The 13,297-nt window shown below is 47.9% G+C and overlaps 6 protein-coding genes across 6 annotated transcripts; 2 read left to right on the top strand and 4 right to left on the bottom strand.

Annotated features, from left to right (window-relative positions):
- Positions 1-913: 913 nt before the first annotated feature.
- On the bottom strand, positions 914-2,234 carry DSM5745_11373 (Zn(II)2Cys6 transcription factor; the record flags this gene model as incomplete). Its single annotated transcript, XM_026753389.1, has 2 exons — positions 914-2,113; positions 2,166-2,234. 2 exons carry the CDS (start codon positions 2,232-2,234, stop codon positions 914-916), a joined length of 1,269 nt encoding a protein of 422 aa, XP_026598024.1.
- Positions 2,235-3,846: 1,612 nt separating this feature from the next.
- DSM5745_11372 (carboxylesterase/lipase family protein) lies at positions 3,847-5,478 on the bottom strand (the record flags this gene model as incomplete). The annotated part of the gene is made up of 1 exon (XM_026753388.1): positions 3,847-5,478. One exon carries the CDS (start codon positions 5,476-5,478, stop codon positions 3,847-3,849), a length of 1,632 nt encoding a protein of 543 aa, XP_026598023.1.
- A 719-nt stretch (positions 5,479-6,197) lies between these two features.
- Positions 6,198-6,842, top strand: DSM5745_11371 (phosphoglycerate mutase family protein; the record flags this gene model as incomplete). The annotated part of the gene is made up of 1 exon (XM_026753387.1): positions 6,198-6,842. The coding sequence occupies one exon, from the start codon at positions 6,198-6,200 to the stop codon at positions 6,840-6,842; it is 645 nt and encodes a 214-aa protein (XP_026598022.1).
- An 810-nt stretch (positions 6,843-7,652) lies between these two features.
- On the bottom strand, positions 7,653-8,571 carry DSM5745_11370 (RTA1 domain-containing protein; the record flags this gene model as incomplete). The annotated part of the gene is made up of 2 exons (XM_026753386.1): positions 7,653-8,356; positions 8,424-8,571. The coding sequence occupies 2 exons, from the start codon at positions 8,569-8,571 to the stop codon at positions 7,653-7,655; spliced, it is 852 nt and encodes a 283-aa protein (XP_026598021.1).
- A 550-nt stretch (positions 8,572-9,121) lies between these two features.
- Positions 9,122-10,086, top strand: DSM5745_11369 (RTA1 domain-containing protein; the record flags this gene model as incomplete). Its single annotated transcript, XM_026753385.1, has 3 exons — positions 9,122-9,269; positions 9,318-9,566; positions 9,611-10,086. The coding sequence occupies 3 exons, from the start codon at positions 9,122-9,124 to the stop codon at positions 10,084-10,086; spliced, it is 873 nt and encodes a 290-aa protein (XP_026598020.1).
- Positions 10,087-10,332: 246 nt separating this feature from the next.
- DSM5745_11368 (MAPEG family protein) lies at positions 10,333-10,770 on the bottom strand (the record flags this gene model as incomplete). Its single annotated transcript, XM_026753384.1, has 1 exon — positions 10,333-10,770. One exon carries the CDS (start codon positions 10,768-10,770, stop codon positions 10,333-10,335), a length of 438 nt encoding a protein of 145 aa, XP_026598019.1.
- Positions 10,771-13,297: the final 2,527 nt, after the last annotated feature.

Raw genomic sequence — 13,297 nt, 5'->3', positions numbered from 1 at the left:
ATATTCAGTGTGATGTAGACCTTTGTATTTCCCCAGCGGTTCAGGCGGCTGGCGTGCGTTGTTAGGAGTTGGTATGCCATGAAGACGGCGGATTTGAGGCACTGCCACATCAATATTTCTGTTAGCACCTAGGTATATAAGAATGAGGGGGATAGTGAGGTGGTTCCGTACGACTGCGATGCCCCATGTGTTTGTTCGGGATCGCGGCGTTCCGGGGACGGCAATGCGCGCGATGGCAAGGATGAACGTTATTAGGACTAGGACGCCGATGATAATATGCAGCTTGAACTTTGTGCGGGGGATGTTCTCGACGGGGATATTCAGTTTTTGAAGCATTTTGGGAATAATGTAGTTGAAGAATGTGTGGATGCGAGCGATGGTGCGAGGGTCTGCTGATGGATGATATGGTATGGTAGATTTGGAGAGTGGATAGTGTCAATGCAAATAGGTATGGGACTTAAGATAGGTCTTAACGCATTATATTTGAAGGTCTGAAATCTGCTGCCTATCTTCAACCGTATAAACCAGCCACCCCAAACAAGCCTGATGTTGCAGTGCGTTGTATTTTTGGAGAGACTTGCACTCGTACTCTTATCCCGATTGGGATATCTATACAGCTGCAGGCCAAGTGGGCCCTGATCGACCTGGACGATTGGCATTCCCTAGGCAACAGTCTTTCACCGGGCTTAGATCTGTCCTTGGAATAAATCTAGCCAAAGCAGTGCACAGGCCTTCGGATTCAAAGGCAGTCTTATCTCTATTTTGTAAACAGTTGGCCGTGTGGCCGGGAGGGGCGTTTAGAAACTGGATCGTAGATCCCTCGGTCCCTTATTCAATGATTAATGATGGTTTGACTTTGGCTATGATGGCTAGAGGCGGCTGTGGTTTAGTTTATACCTATAGTGCTATTTTGCTATGTATTGATTGAAAACACGGGTGACTGTGAAGACTGCAAGTGACCATCCCCGAAAACCTCCGTCACCGGCCACTCGATATGCGGTTTCCACTCGTCGTCCAGCAGGCAGAGTATATCTTCCAGAACAGCTCGGCCCCAGGACCGCAGAAAGCAGTTTCCACGGGCGAGATGAAGAAAGGCACAGTAATGCGCATGAACTACCAGCGCAAACGGATGGTTCGCTTGAAGGTACCCCAGGTATTCCGAAGATACCCTGATCGCCCACCCAGCAGCCAGTGTCATCGAGTTGGGCTGGGTGAACGCGTGGCCGGATAAGCTCCGTAGCGCTTCAATGACACGGGTATACGTAGCGGAGTCGTGATCGTGCTCCCCAGCTTGCAGACATTCAGTGTTCAAATGCTCCAGATGGTCGAGTGATTCCCTGACGTGGTCCGGAATCGCAACAGACTGATCGCCCGGGTTGAACAGCGGCGCGAAGTTGCTCTGTCGGAGGACGGCGTACGCTGAATTTGTCACCTGCTGCACCCCGCGACACAAAACAAAGATGTTGTTCAGGCTATCTAGCGAGGGTCTATCGCCCGAGTCATCGGCGCCCGAACCCGTCAGTGCAGCCCCAAAAGCATACGCCACGACCAGCGCGGAAAGTCCCATCATCGATCGAGCATTATCTGCAGCAACACTATTCAACCCCTCCCTCAGCGCCTGCAACGCCTCCCCTTTATGCGCGGTAGCAAGCCCAAGCCAAAACGCCTGTTCCTGACCACACTGCAGGTCCAAGAGCGCAAGGTGCAATGCCGAGACAGCCAGGATGCCGTGCATGAGAGGCGGCGTCTTGAGCGCTTCGTCGACGAGGCTGACCTGCCAGACGATTCTGGTCTCCGCGTCGCGGGAGAAGAACTGACATGTCTCGGTTTGCCAGTTCACCAGGAGTCTGAGCTGGGTCATATCCAGTGGCGGGGTGAGCGATGCGGTTTCATGGCTGAAGGGTCGATCGAGGAGGCGGAATGGTGTCTCTGGCGTACTTCCTTGTGTCGTTGTCGTTGTAGTTGTCGTTATAGAAGGTGCAATGCGCCTTGACCTTGTACGGCGAGGAGCTGGAGGCTCGTCCGCAGCCCAGATGTACGAGGCGTCAGTCACATATTCGCACTCTTCCTGGCGCGTCGTGCAATTGGAGCATGTAGGGCGTTTCTCATCACACTGTACGTCATCATCAGCAAATGCACACCACTTGAATCAGAACGAGACAAACCTTGACCCTCCGCTGTTTGCAAGCTTTGCAGCCATGCCGTGACTTGCGATGGGTGCGACGCAGCGGCATTGCGCAGACTTAGCCTATGGTGGACATGTTATGGCCGTATTCGTAAAGACCGCGAGTCGGGTGGCCAGGACGTTTTGGCCGGGCGTCCGCGGCGAAGCTCTCTAGGCAACCATGGTTTCATGCAAGCTGCTTGACGGTGCAAACTCTGCGGCGCCAAGGGTCGCAGCTGCAGACTCTCGGTATGGAATACCGAGATGGGGCATGCGTACGAATACGAGATTGTGGTGGGTCATTGATCGACGCAAGGCGGAGATCAATTGGAAGGGAGACTGGAAATATAGGCGCCTGCTTAGTACATAACCCTTCCAATTGGAAGAATGGACGTGGAGTCGGCCTTCTATCTCTGCTCTGCAGCTGCAAGAACTGCGTCCACTATTATACTGTAGCCCTGTTTGACATGCGGTTGCCCTAGGTACTTCCTTAAACCCGGACTTTCCCTGATGTCATCTATGAAATTGTTCCTGGCGAGCAGAGTATCCTCAATCTGGATAAACATAATTGGTGCATGCTGAACATATCTACAGCTCAAGCCATCTAGATGCTTTAAGTAAGATATTTACAAGGTGCTATGGGATCCTCCGCATTAATATGCAGGGGCGTAGGAACAGTTGTCCCATTTACGTCCTTTATATCTTACATTAAAACACTTCCATTCGGTGTCCAGCAGGCCAGCTAGCCGCAGGCAGTCCCCGAACAACGTCTCGTGCAAAATTTACATAAAAAACCTGCCACTTTGCGACCGTTGTATACTCCAGGCTGGAAGGCGTTGAATTTCCCAGACCATACTATTAAAGTCGAACAGCAGAGGAAGCTCTGATCTGTGGTAGGCGCCTTCCCATGTCGGGGGCGAAATGTTTGGAAACAAGGCATTTTTCAGGTAGCGGAATGTTCTGGAGTTGGTTTCGACTCGTAGCCTGGTCATGACATTAACATTCAGATATACAATGCTTAACCGGTCAAGACCTACCTTGAGTTGTAGTTTACAGGGCATCGCTGGTGGCTGGGGTCTGAATGTGCAGGTCTGTCAATTTAGGGCCTGCCACCCCGGGCCAGCCGATCAACGATGCCATCTTATTATAGTTTGTGCCTGCAATGGCGGGCTTTACAAGGTGTCAGTGATGACTCGAACTATCACGAACTAGCAGTGCCCAACGGCTTGGAGTGATTGCCAGCGTTTGCTTGCGCAGTGTGATTAGGAATTTAGTTACGCCATGTAGAATTATGGGTGCAGTAGTGCCTCCTTACAGCTGCAGGTTGTTAGGCAGACAACCAACTTGGAAGTTGTTTGGAGTAAGAAATTAGTTAATGATCACCTCGATAAGAAGCAAGCAGACGAACGACACAAGCTGCATAGTGACAATGACTGGAATGTCTGATGGAAGAAAATCTACGTCACCAAGTCCAATGGAGCCTGGTCTTTGGTCCAGACTGTAAATACCATCCAGGTAACTTTGACTGTATTGATCATAACGACATGCAAGAACAAGAAAATGACGGAGAAAAACTCTAGTTTTGGACTTGAGGGCCATGTCTAGAATAACTATTACACAAGCCTTATTCACCGATATATACAACCGTCCTCTATACATCATGTAATAGGCAAGTCACGCATCTAGTACTCATGGAGCTGCGCCATCCACCTACGCAGAAACGCAATCCGAGCCTGCGAGTGCGCAATAGGGCCCGCACCACACCACTCCCCAAGCCACATGGTCGTCATATTAGCAGCAGACGAAGGAGGAAAGTAAGCAAGCCCGTCCCCATTCGGGTCTCCCCCACGAATAAAATTCGCCCAATAGTCCGAGACAGTGGCCTCGATTTCATAGTCCGTGGTGTTCCAGGTAACCTCGGAGTAGTCGGAGTATGGGATGTTGTTGAAGGTGTACCAGAGCTCGGCGCCGTGATAGACGCCCATGGACTCGTCTTCCGCGGGCGCTTTGGTGAAGAAGTAGGTGTAGACATTGCTCTTTGCACCGCCGGCTGCCCACTCCGCGGCCCATTCCCAGGTCCCGACGCGGGCGATGTCGAGGAGGAGCTGGTTGCTGAGATCGCTGGCTTCGGAGGCGGTGGTGGCGGGGTAGAGGGAGAAGAACTCGGAGGAGTAATTCTGGAATACCTCGGTCCAGAAGGCCTTGTACTCGGACACAGTGGAGGGGCCGTTCTGGAGGTCATTCTCGTTTTTGTTGTTGCCGGTCAGGATGGGGACGTCGGCGTGGGCCTTGAGAGACAGGGACTTGCCGTAGCCGTGGGGAAAGACGTAGCCATCGATATTGGGGCGCCAGCGGGGGGGTCCGCTGTAGAGCGATTCGAAGGGGGTGCCGGTGTAATAGTCCGATTCCGTGAGTTGGCCTTGGGCGATGAGGTCGGCCATCGGGGCCTGGCGGAGCTCCGCGATAGAGGAGACGTTCATGGTGGCGAGGAACGTGACGCCAAAGGACTCGGCCTCGTCTTTGGTGTTGTAGGAGGTGGCGACGCCTCCAGTCGCAGGGTCGTGAGGGCCGCGAGCACCGCTCTCGGATATGACACCGGCGACCAGACCGGCGCTGAGCGGACTCCACATCATGTCGAGGGCACTGGCGGAGCCGGCAGACTGGCCGCCGACGGTGACCTGGCTGGCATTCCCACCAAAGGCGGCTATGTTGTCCTGGACCCAGCGGAGGGCAAACTGCTGGTCGAGGATGCCGTAGTTGCCGGAGCTGTTGTGGCCGGATTCCTGGGAAAGCTCGGGGTGAGCGAGGAAGCCAAATGCGCCGAGGCGGTAGTTGATGGTGACGACAATGATATCCTTGGAGGCGAGGCCTGTTCCGTCGTAGGTCTTCACATCGCCTGAGCCGCCTTCGAAACGGCCGCCGAAGATCCAAAAGTAGATGGGGAGATTCATAGATTGGATGGCATTGGTGTCGGTGGTGTTGTAGGTTGGGGTCCAGATGTTCAGATATAGGCAGTCCTCACTCGTAGAGTTCTTGCCAGAGGAGAAGATGCCGGCCTCCGAGTATGGCTGGGCGCATTGAGGACCGAACTTGGTTGCATGGAGGACGTCTGTCCATGAGTCTGGGGCTGTAGGGGCAGTCCAGCGCTTAGAGCCAGTTGGGGCTGCTGCAAAAGGAATGCCTTTGTAGACGGTGACGCCGTCGCGGTATGGCGAGGCTGCACCCTTGACTGGACCGTAGTTGGTTTCGATGACGGGGAAGCTTGTGGCGGCCACCAGGGCTGAACCGCTGGCGAGAAAGAATAAGAGCTTCATGGTTAGAGAGCTCAAGAAGTGCTTGATTGCTTGGGTTCTAACATGAGAGGCAGCAGTCTTATATACGGTTAAAGCTCGGAGATAACTGTTGCCCATGTGCTCTGTACCTGGATTGACCGCGCGGCGTGTGGAGCGAATGTTGTCACTACTGTTATCTCTTTCTCCTGGCAAAGTTTCTTTGAGTGTCTAACATTGGATGCAAGGTTTCAGGTAGTCAGTTCGTAACAGATCATCTTGATGATCGCTGCGAATCCTAGGGTGCATACAAGAAGGATCATATTACTATGGGTAATCAGGCGCCATACATGCATACCTTTACACTAGTGCTATAGACTAGCGCAGGACTATCGCAGTGGTGGTTCTGGAAGGTCTAAAGATCACCCATAAGAGACGCAGGTATAGGGGGCTGATGTCAAGAGTACTGCGCCGACATTGCCATGCAGCAGCACCCAGAATAGCAGACTCGGAGTTTAGCATACTGCGCTCGGAGTTGTTAACAACCTACAGGGATCATCAATCGATCCGCGGAGGGGTCTACCATAAAAAGCTTAGCCAAGCCCTAACTCCGAGCTGGCCGCCCGAGCTGTCGGGTATCATGACTGCTTTTGGTACTTCCTCGGGCGGGCATACCTGGGTACCTTAATAATGGCTTCTATATAAAATGACACAAACAACTACAAGGACGCGAAAGCCCTCTTGAAAGGAAGCGAAATAAAAGCATGGCCTTCCGATTACACGTCGTCCGTCACGCCGAAGCGGCTCACAACCCCAACCATGACACAACCATCCTTGACCCCCCCTTAACAGCCAAAGGCATCCACCAATGCACGAACCTGAACCGCAGTTTCCGTTTCAAATCTGAAGTCGGCTTGGTAGTCGCATCTCCACTCCGTCGAACTATCCAAACAGCTCTCCTTGGCTTTCAAGACACCCTTGACACGAGCTACTACGCTGCTGGGACAGGAGGTGTACGGGGTGGAGCAAAGTTCCATCTAGAAGCAGACCTTCAGGCCCATTCAGATCGTAACTGCGATACTGGCTCGACTGAGCTGGTTTTACGGGCGGAATTCCCCCAACTCCCTTGGGACACCTTTGGGCTGGATCCCCTTTTCCCAAAGAAGGACGGCCTGTACGCGCCGGATATGGAGAGTTTGAGGAGGCGCGGACTACGAGTCCAGCGGTATTTGGCGGAAATTTTCAGAGAGCTGGAAAATACGGATCGACGGGATATTGTTGTGGTGGTTCATGGAGGGTTCATGAGGTTTCTCGGTTTGGGAGACAACCTCACGGTGGAACAGGGAGACTGGGAGACATTCAATGTGACTTTCACTGAGGACAATAGAATGGAGGTAGTGCGATCATAGAGCTTTCATCATCTAGCCAGATTCCCTAGGTTGTTTCCTGAATCAACTAGAGCTTCTGCCATATAATATTGCGTGTTGTTCCCTTCCCGTTGCCGCCACTCAAGCTTAAGAAGCTGTTGACTGTATACTCTCAGGTGCACTGCTCAGAGAAACTAACATTGACAAAGGCGAACTAGTCAGAACTCTGTAGGAAGCCCTCGGCGTTCAGACACGAATTGCGGCTTTTATGGCTTATGAAAACGCATCTTATCAAACCCATTTATCAGCAAACAAGCACATACGACCACAGGGTGTGGAGAACAGGGCTTCCCGTCCGCTCAGCCGTACTTAAACCACACGCCGGCTGGTTAGTAGTATGGTGGGTGACCACATGCGAATCCCAGCTGTTGTATGTTTTTGTTTTTGCTTCATACCGCGCAGTTGTAACGGAGGGGATTGGCGACCGTCAAGGGGAAGAGTATTATGGGCCTGTATAGCGAGCTGCGCCGTGTTTGACGGTAAGGATTGGGTCCAGGTAAATAGGACTTTGAGGGGATGGATATTAATGCAAAGATGGGACTGCCAAAGGTACATTTTGAAAGGCATCACTTTATCACTTATTCTTGACGCTCTGCACTCGTTCCACGAGAGTTTGGATTCCTCAACTTATCCAGATGAATCCTTGGCTGGGAATTCCCGGCTGATCTAGGGCTATTTTACTTGCAAACTCCCTTTCTAGCAGGAGGAGTAATCAAACGATGCTTGAAGAATGTTGGCAATGATCAGAACACGAAACATTAATCTACACACGTATAATACAATGCAGGCTCTCTAAAAACCCCTCCCCCTCTCACCCCCAAGCATCTCCATATCCTGCTCCTGCGCCCGCGCCTGCGCATACGGCACCTTCCCACTCACAACATGCGCAGGATGCCACACATTCAACACAACACAGCAAATCAACATCAGCGCCGCATCAAGCACATAGATATACACCTCGTTACTCTGCAAGCTCCCCTCCTTCCCCTGGACATACTCCGCAACACGAAAAAGCGACCGCACCATAATCAGCATGCTAACGGCATACAGGATCTTCAGGTACTTCGCCCAGGGCACATCCGTACCAAGGCGATGCATAGGGGTAGCAAGCATCCGCCGATGAAAGATAATCGAGACAACGATGAAAATCCCAAAGAAGAGAATCTGCACGAAGAGTCCGCCGAGTATCATCTTCTCGCCCATGCGCGCTGCATCGGCCGTTTCAGCCTTCGCCTGCATACCTCCGCCGCCGCTTTGAAGGAGGAAAGAGAGGACGTCGCCGGTGACAAAGATCTTGGTCAGCCAGGTTGGACGGATGGGCGAAATCGAGCCGGCGTTCAGGGTGCGGATGATGCGGCCGAGGAGCATGTAGATTGAGGCGGCGAAGAGGGCGGGTCCGAGGAGGATGAGCAGGCTCTGCCCGATGTAGGGGTACATAGTCCAGTTTGGGGTTTGGGATGCGCTGATAAGGCGGCAGAGGTAGCCGATTGCTTCGACTGGACAAGCAAGTATTGGTTAGTAGGTGGAGGTGAAGGGGGAGGGGTGTAGTGGAGAGACACGTACAGATTCCTCCGATGATGAACGGCGTCATGTACCATGTTCGGTGGCGGATTGTTTGCCAGATGTGGATAATTGTCGCGAGGGCGAAGAGCGCGGCGAAGGGGATGGCCGCGGCCTTGGAGGGGTCGTAGTTGTAGAACTTGTAGGCCATTTTGCTGAACGCTTGCAAGGGTCTTGAACTTGCAGAGCAGTGGAAGATTAAGATCAAAATATTGCAAGGCAGCCGAGCCGTCTTATATATGGTTGCCAGTCTCCATAGTCACCTCTGGTAGGATGTAGTGGACCCCTTGCAGCGCCAGGCAGCCAGGGACGAGAATCAGACGCAAATAGCAGCATCGACAATCCATAGCCCTAACCGGAGAACGATACGAAGTACGAGCTGGCGCTGTGGAATCTGAAACCGAAGTGCGGCCGGGCCAGCCAGAATAGCGAGTGGAGCTAAGCTCGAGTGGCGCTGCGGGCGATGCCCCGAACGGGTTATGCGTACGAGAACGAGCGATGGAATGCATTTGCCTATTGCAGGGTTTCATAGTTCGGACTCGGGGTTCTGGATGTTCTTTTGATCTCCAAGCTCTATTTAAGCTCGTCTCTTGCCGGGCTTGTCTGACTTCTTACTTTTAACTCATACTCTGCGTGCTCCATCTCAACTCCACTCCACTCCACCGAACGGCAGCCCTACAGAGATCTCTGGCATCCTCACCATGGAGTTTACCTTCTACTACTATACCCCCTCAGCAGCAGCCGGCGGCATATTCGCGGGTCTATTCGGCGTCTGCACAATCCTCCATCTCTACCAACTCCTCCGAACAAGGACCTGGTTCATGATCCCGTTCATGATCGGCGCTGCCTGTATGTCTTCCCCGTGCCCATTCAATAGCACCATCCTAACAAACCCAGTGGAAACCGTCGGCTACATTGGCCGCGTCCTCTCCTCCGTCGAAGCCCCCGACTTTACCAAAGGCCCGTACGTGATGCAGAGCGCTCTCATCCTGATTGCCCCTGCGTTCCTGGCGGCCAGTATCTACATGACGCTAGGCCGGATCATCGCCATGCTTGATGCAGAGAGATGCTCGATTATCCCACTGCGCTTCCTAACAAAGCTCTTTGTTGCCGGAGACGTCCTGTCCTTCCTCATGCAGGCTTCGGGTAAACCACCTTGACCAAAGCCCTATCCAATGCTAACCTCCCAGGCGCCGGAATAATGGTCAAAGACAACACAAGCGCCGACACAGGCGAGAAGATAATCATCGGCGGCCTCTTCGTGCAGATAATCTTCTTCGCGTTCTTCGTGGTCACAGCGCTGATCTTCGAGATCCGAATGGCGAGGCAGCGCGTCCTCGTCTCATCTTCGCTGCGGAGTATCTGGCGCAGACACATGGTGGCGCTGTGCTTCACGAGCGTGCTGATCCTCATTCGCTCGGTGATTCGCGTCGTCGAGTACCTTATGGGATATGACTCGTATATGATGAAGCAGGAGGTCTTTATCTATGTCTTTGATGCGCTGTTGATGTTCATTGTTGTTTTTGCGCTGAATTGGTCGCATCCGAGTGAGGTTAATTGTGCGCTTGGGAGGGCGGAGAAGTACTTTACGCGTGTTGTTGCTGTGCATAAGTTTGCGACGCCAGCGATGGAGATGGAGGAGGGGAGAGGGTCGAGTCGGAAGTGAACGAGATCTATGGATATGGAAATGATTGTGTAACGAAGCGATGTTTGATTAAATTGTACATGGTAGGCACTCGCTATCCCGAATTTCCGTAGCAGTCCTGAAGCAACAAGCTCTAGGTCAACCGCAAGCCATGCATCCATCCCCGACAAAGACTCCTTGACTGGATCAGTCTATGCGCTATGAAGATATGTCCACTCCACGAGATCGTCCCAATCGCAACAACCACACCCCATGCGTCCAAACCCTTCAAAACACAACCGCCGCAGCCCTAACCGTCAACGCCGCAAGAATCCCCGACGAAAGCACAAAGACACAAAACCTAACCGGCACAACATTCCTCGTGCACTGGATGAGACTATGCACGACGCGCGTCCCAACATACGCCCACGCAAGCCCCTGGTCCACAGCATTATCCTCGCCGTGCCTCGCAACAGCGAGTGCCAGGGCCACGGCATAGAACTGGGTCGGCTGCTCGAGCAGGTGGTTGTAGTTGTCGCCCTTCCAGCGCACAGACGGCGGGGTCTTCTCGGTCAGCTCGGCTTTTGTGACGGTGGGATCGGAGGATTCTTTTAGATGCCCGACGGAGGGGATTCGGGCGGCGAACATCCACAGTTCGACGATGAAGGTCCAGCCGTTGAGGACTATTATGGGTTGGAGGAGAGAGGGGATGTGGAGGGTGGACATGGCGGTGGTGGTGCGGTTATGGTGAGGGCGAGGATTGAATTGGTGGATTGAATGGAAGATCTGGGTTTTGATGATGGCAATATTGCAGGATTATCTGGGCAGGGGCGTGCAGTGGTCGTGGTCATATACCCTACCCCATCGGCGGCTGATCTCCGGATGCCGCTTTTGCCATCTGCAGAATCCGGCGGAGTCCGGAGTTGAAGTCCGCTTGTCCTACCTGTATGAGCACCTTCTAAGTCTTAGTCTAGGCCCTGTAACTCCCGCGGGCAAGTAAGTATATGCGTATTATTTAGCGGTGTGCCCGGTATGGAAGGCCGACCGGCTTGTTGTGTGTTTCGGGCGTACATAATGGACAAGCTGTAGGGCTATACGGTTGAGCATGTTCACAATTGGGTTTTAATAGCGCAGCGAGTATGCAGATGTAATGACTAGCCAATAGCGTTGCTCATAGTAAACCTTTGGATTATCTATATGTAGCAAGCAGTAAGTTATAAGAAAACCTTAACCATCACGTGCTGCGCTAGTTTTAATTAAAATAAGCGTGTTTTAAGCGCTAGCCCTCCGGGCGTTTAACACACCTTTTAATTAAGTAATACATGGCTATACTATAAAGCTATATACATGTTTTAAATAGGAAATATTACTAAAAACAAAAATAATAAAACTTTTATACTTTTAATTTATTAATTAAAGGGCTTTTTTAAGGCTTGTGATATTTTAAAAGGCAGTAAACTTAGTTACTTTTAGTAGTTTAATTATTTTATTTATAAAATTTTTTTTTAGCACGTGATAAAACTTTACAAGGTATTATTTATAAATATCTTATATAAAAAAGTATTTATTAGCTAACTAGCGTGTAGTAACTAAAATTTTTTAACTAGTAATATTAGTAATAATACTAGTATTATTAAAGTATACTATAATTAGCTTATTATTTTATACTTTAAGCGCCTTAGTAAGCTTTTTTATAAATAAGGCTATTTTAATAACCTTATTAAATACTAAAAATTTTATTATAATAAATAAAGGCGCTATAACTACTTGTTTTTTTAAACTTTATATAATAAAAAACTTATAAAAATATATAATAAAACCCTTGGTAAACTTCTTATTAAAATAATTTTAATAAAATATATTAAAATAAATAATTATTTTTTTTATATAGGTTTTAGTAAGTACTAAATTATTTTAATTAATTATAATATATTAAACCACGTGCTTAGCGGCTGCCATGTTATTAATAATTAAGGATTTTTATTAATATTATAAAAATTAAACTAGGTATATAAGGTTAACATGGGTCTTTCTAAGCTAGCTAAAAAATTTAATTAATTAAGTAAAAGTATAAGCACTAAAGGTATTAAAAACTAAAGGTATATTAAGATTTATAATATTTAATTAATTAACTTTTTATATAGTTTTAATATATTTTTTTATTATTAGCATTTTTACCGGCCTAGCCTTGGTAAGGCTAAAATATTAAGCTATTTATTTTATATATATAACTTAAAAAAAATAAATTATTTTATTTTTATAATTACGGGATACTATTAATTTAAAAAATTTAATTAACTTATTATTAACTTTAAATTTATAAATCTTTTATAAAAGGCTAATAATAATATTTATATTAGCCTTTATTTTACTTATAATAATATTATTATTTATATAGGTAATAATTAGCGCGTAGGGTAATTTTTAAATATATATATAAGGTTTTTTAATAAGTGGCTTAAAGCCCTTGGCGCGTAGTAATTAATTAAATTTTTAATTTTATAAGTATATAAAGTTATAAAGGCTAAATAAGGCTTTTTATATTTTATATATAAGGTTATTATTAATTTTATAGCCACGTGGCTATTATATATAAACCTTTTAATTAACTATTTTTATATTAAAATAAGTATTAATAATATTAAATTAGCACTAGCTAAGCCTTTAAATAGCTATAGCTATTAATATATATTTAATTATTATATTAGCTATAACTAAATAAAAGCTTTTATTATAATTTAATTTAATAACTTAATAATTACCACACGTAATAATTTAAGCCTTAAATAATAAAATAAAGTTATTTTTATTACTTTTAAGTATAAATACCTACTTGCTAGGAATAATCTTAGCCCCTTTTAATTATTTAATAAACTTTCATGTGTTTATAGTAACTACTATACTAATATAAACTAATATAGTGTTATCACCACTATGGTGTTGCAACTGCGCAGTGTTGCAATGACGCAATCCGGCGGCCTGAGGCCGCCTGATAAAGGAACTTTGGCGCTAATCTAACCGCGCGCTAAGGCGGCGGTTAGTCACGTGATATATAAAATACTAAGTTTAACTTAAAATTTTAACTTAAAAAATTAGTAATTAGTTCTTATTATAAATATATAACGCTTTTTTATTATAGTAATTTATATTTTTTTAAGCTTAGTGTAGTATATAAAAGCGCTTTATAGTTTTAATTACTTTTTTTTTTAAAAAAAAACCTATTTTATATAATAGCTAAGCAGTAAACTTAATT

This window comes from Aspergillus mulundensis (assembly GCF_003369625.1).
Source record: "Aspergillus mulundensis strain DSM 5745 chromosome Unknown scaffold_25, whole genome shotgun sequence".
In the NCBI taxonomy this organism is placed as follows: domain Eukaryota; kingdom Fungi; phylum Ascomycota; class Eurotiomycetes; order Eurotiales; family Aspergillaceae; genus Aspergillus; species Aspergillus mulundensis.
The sequence above is the reverse complement of the archived record's forward strand: the minus strand, read 5'-3'. Positions and strand labels throughout refer to the sequence as shown.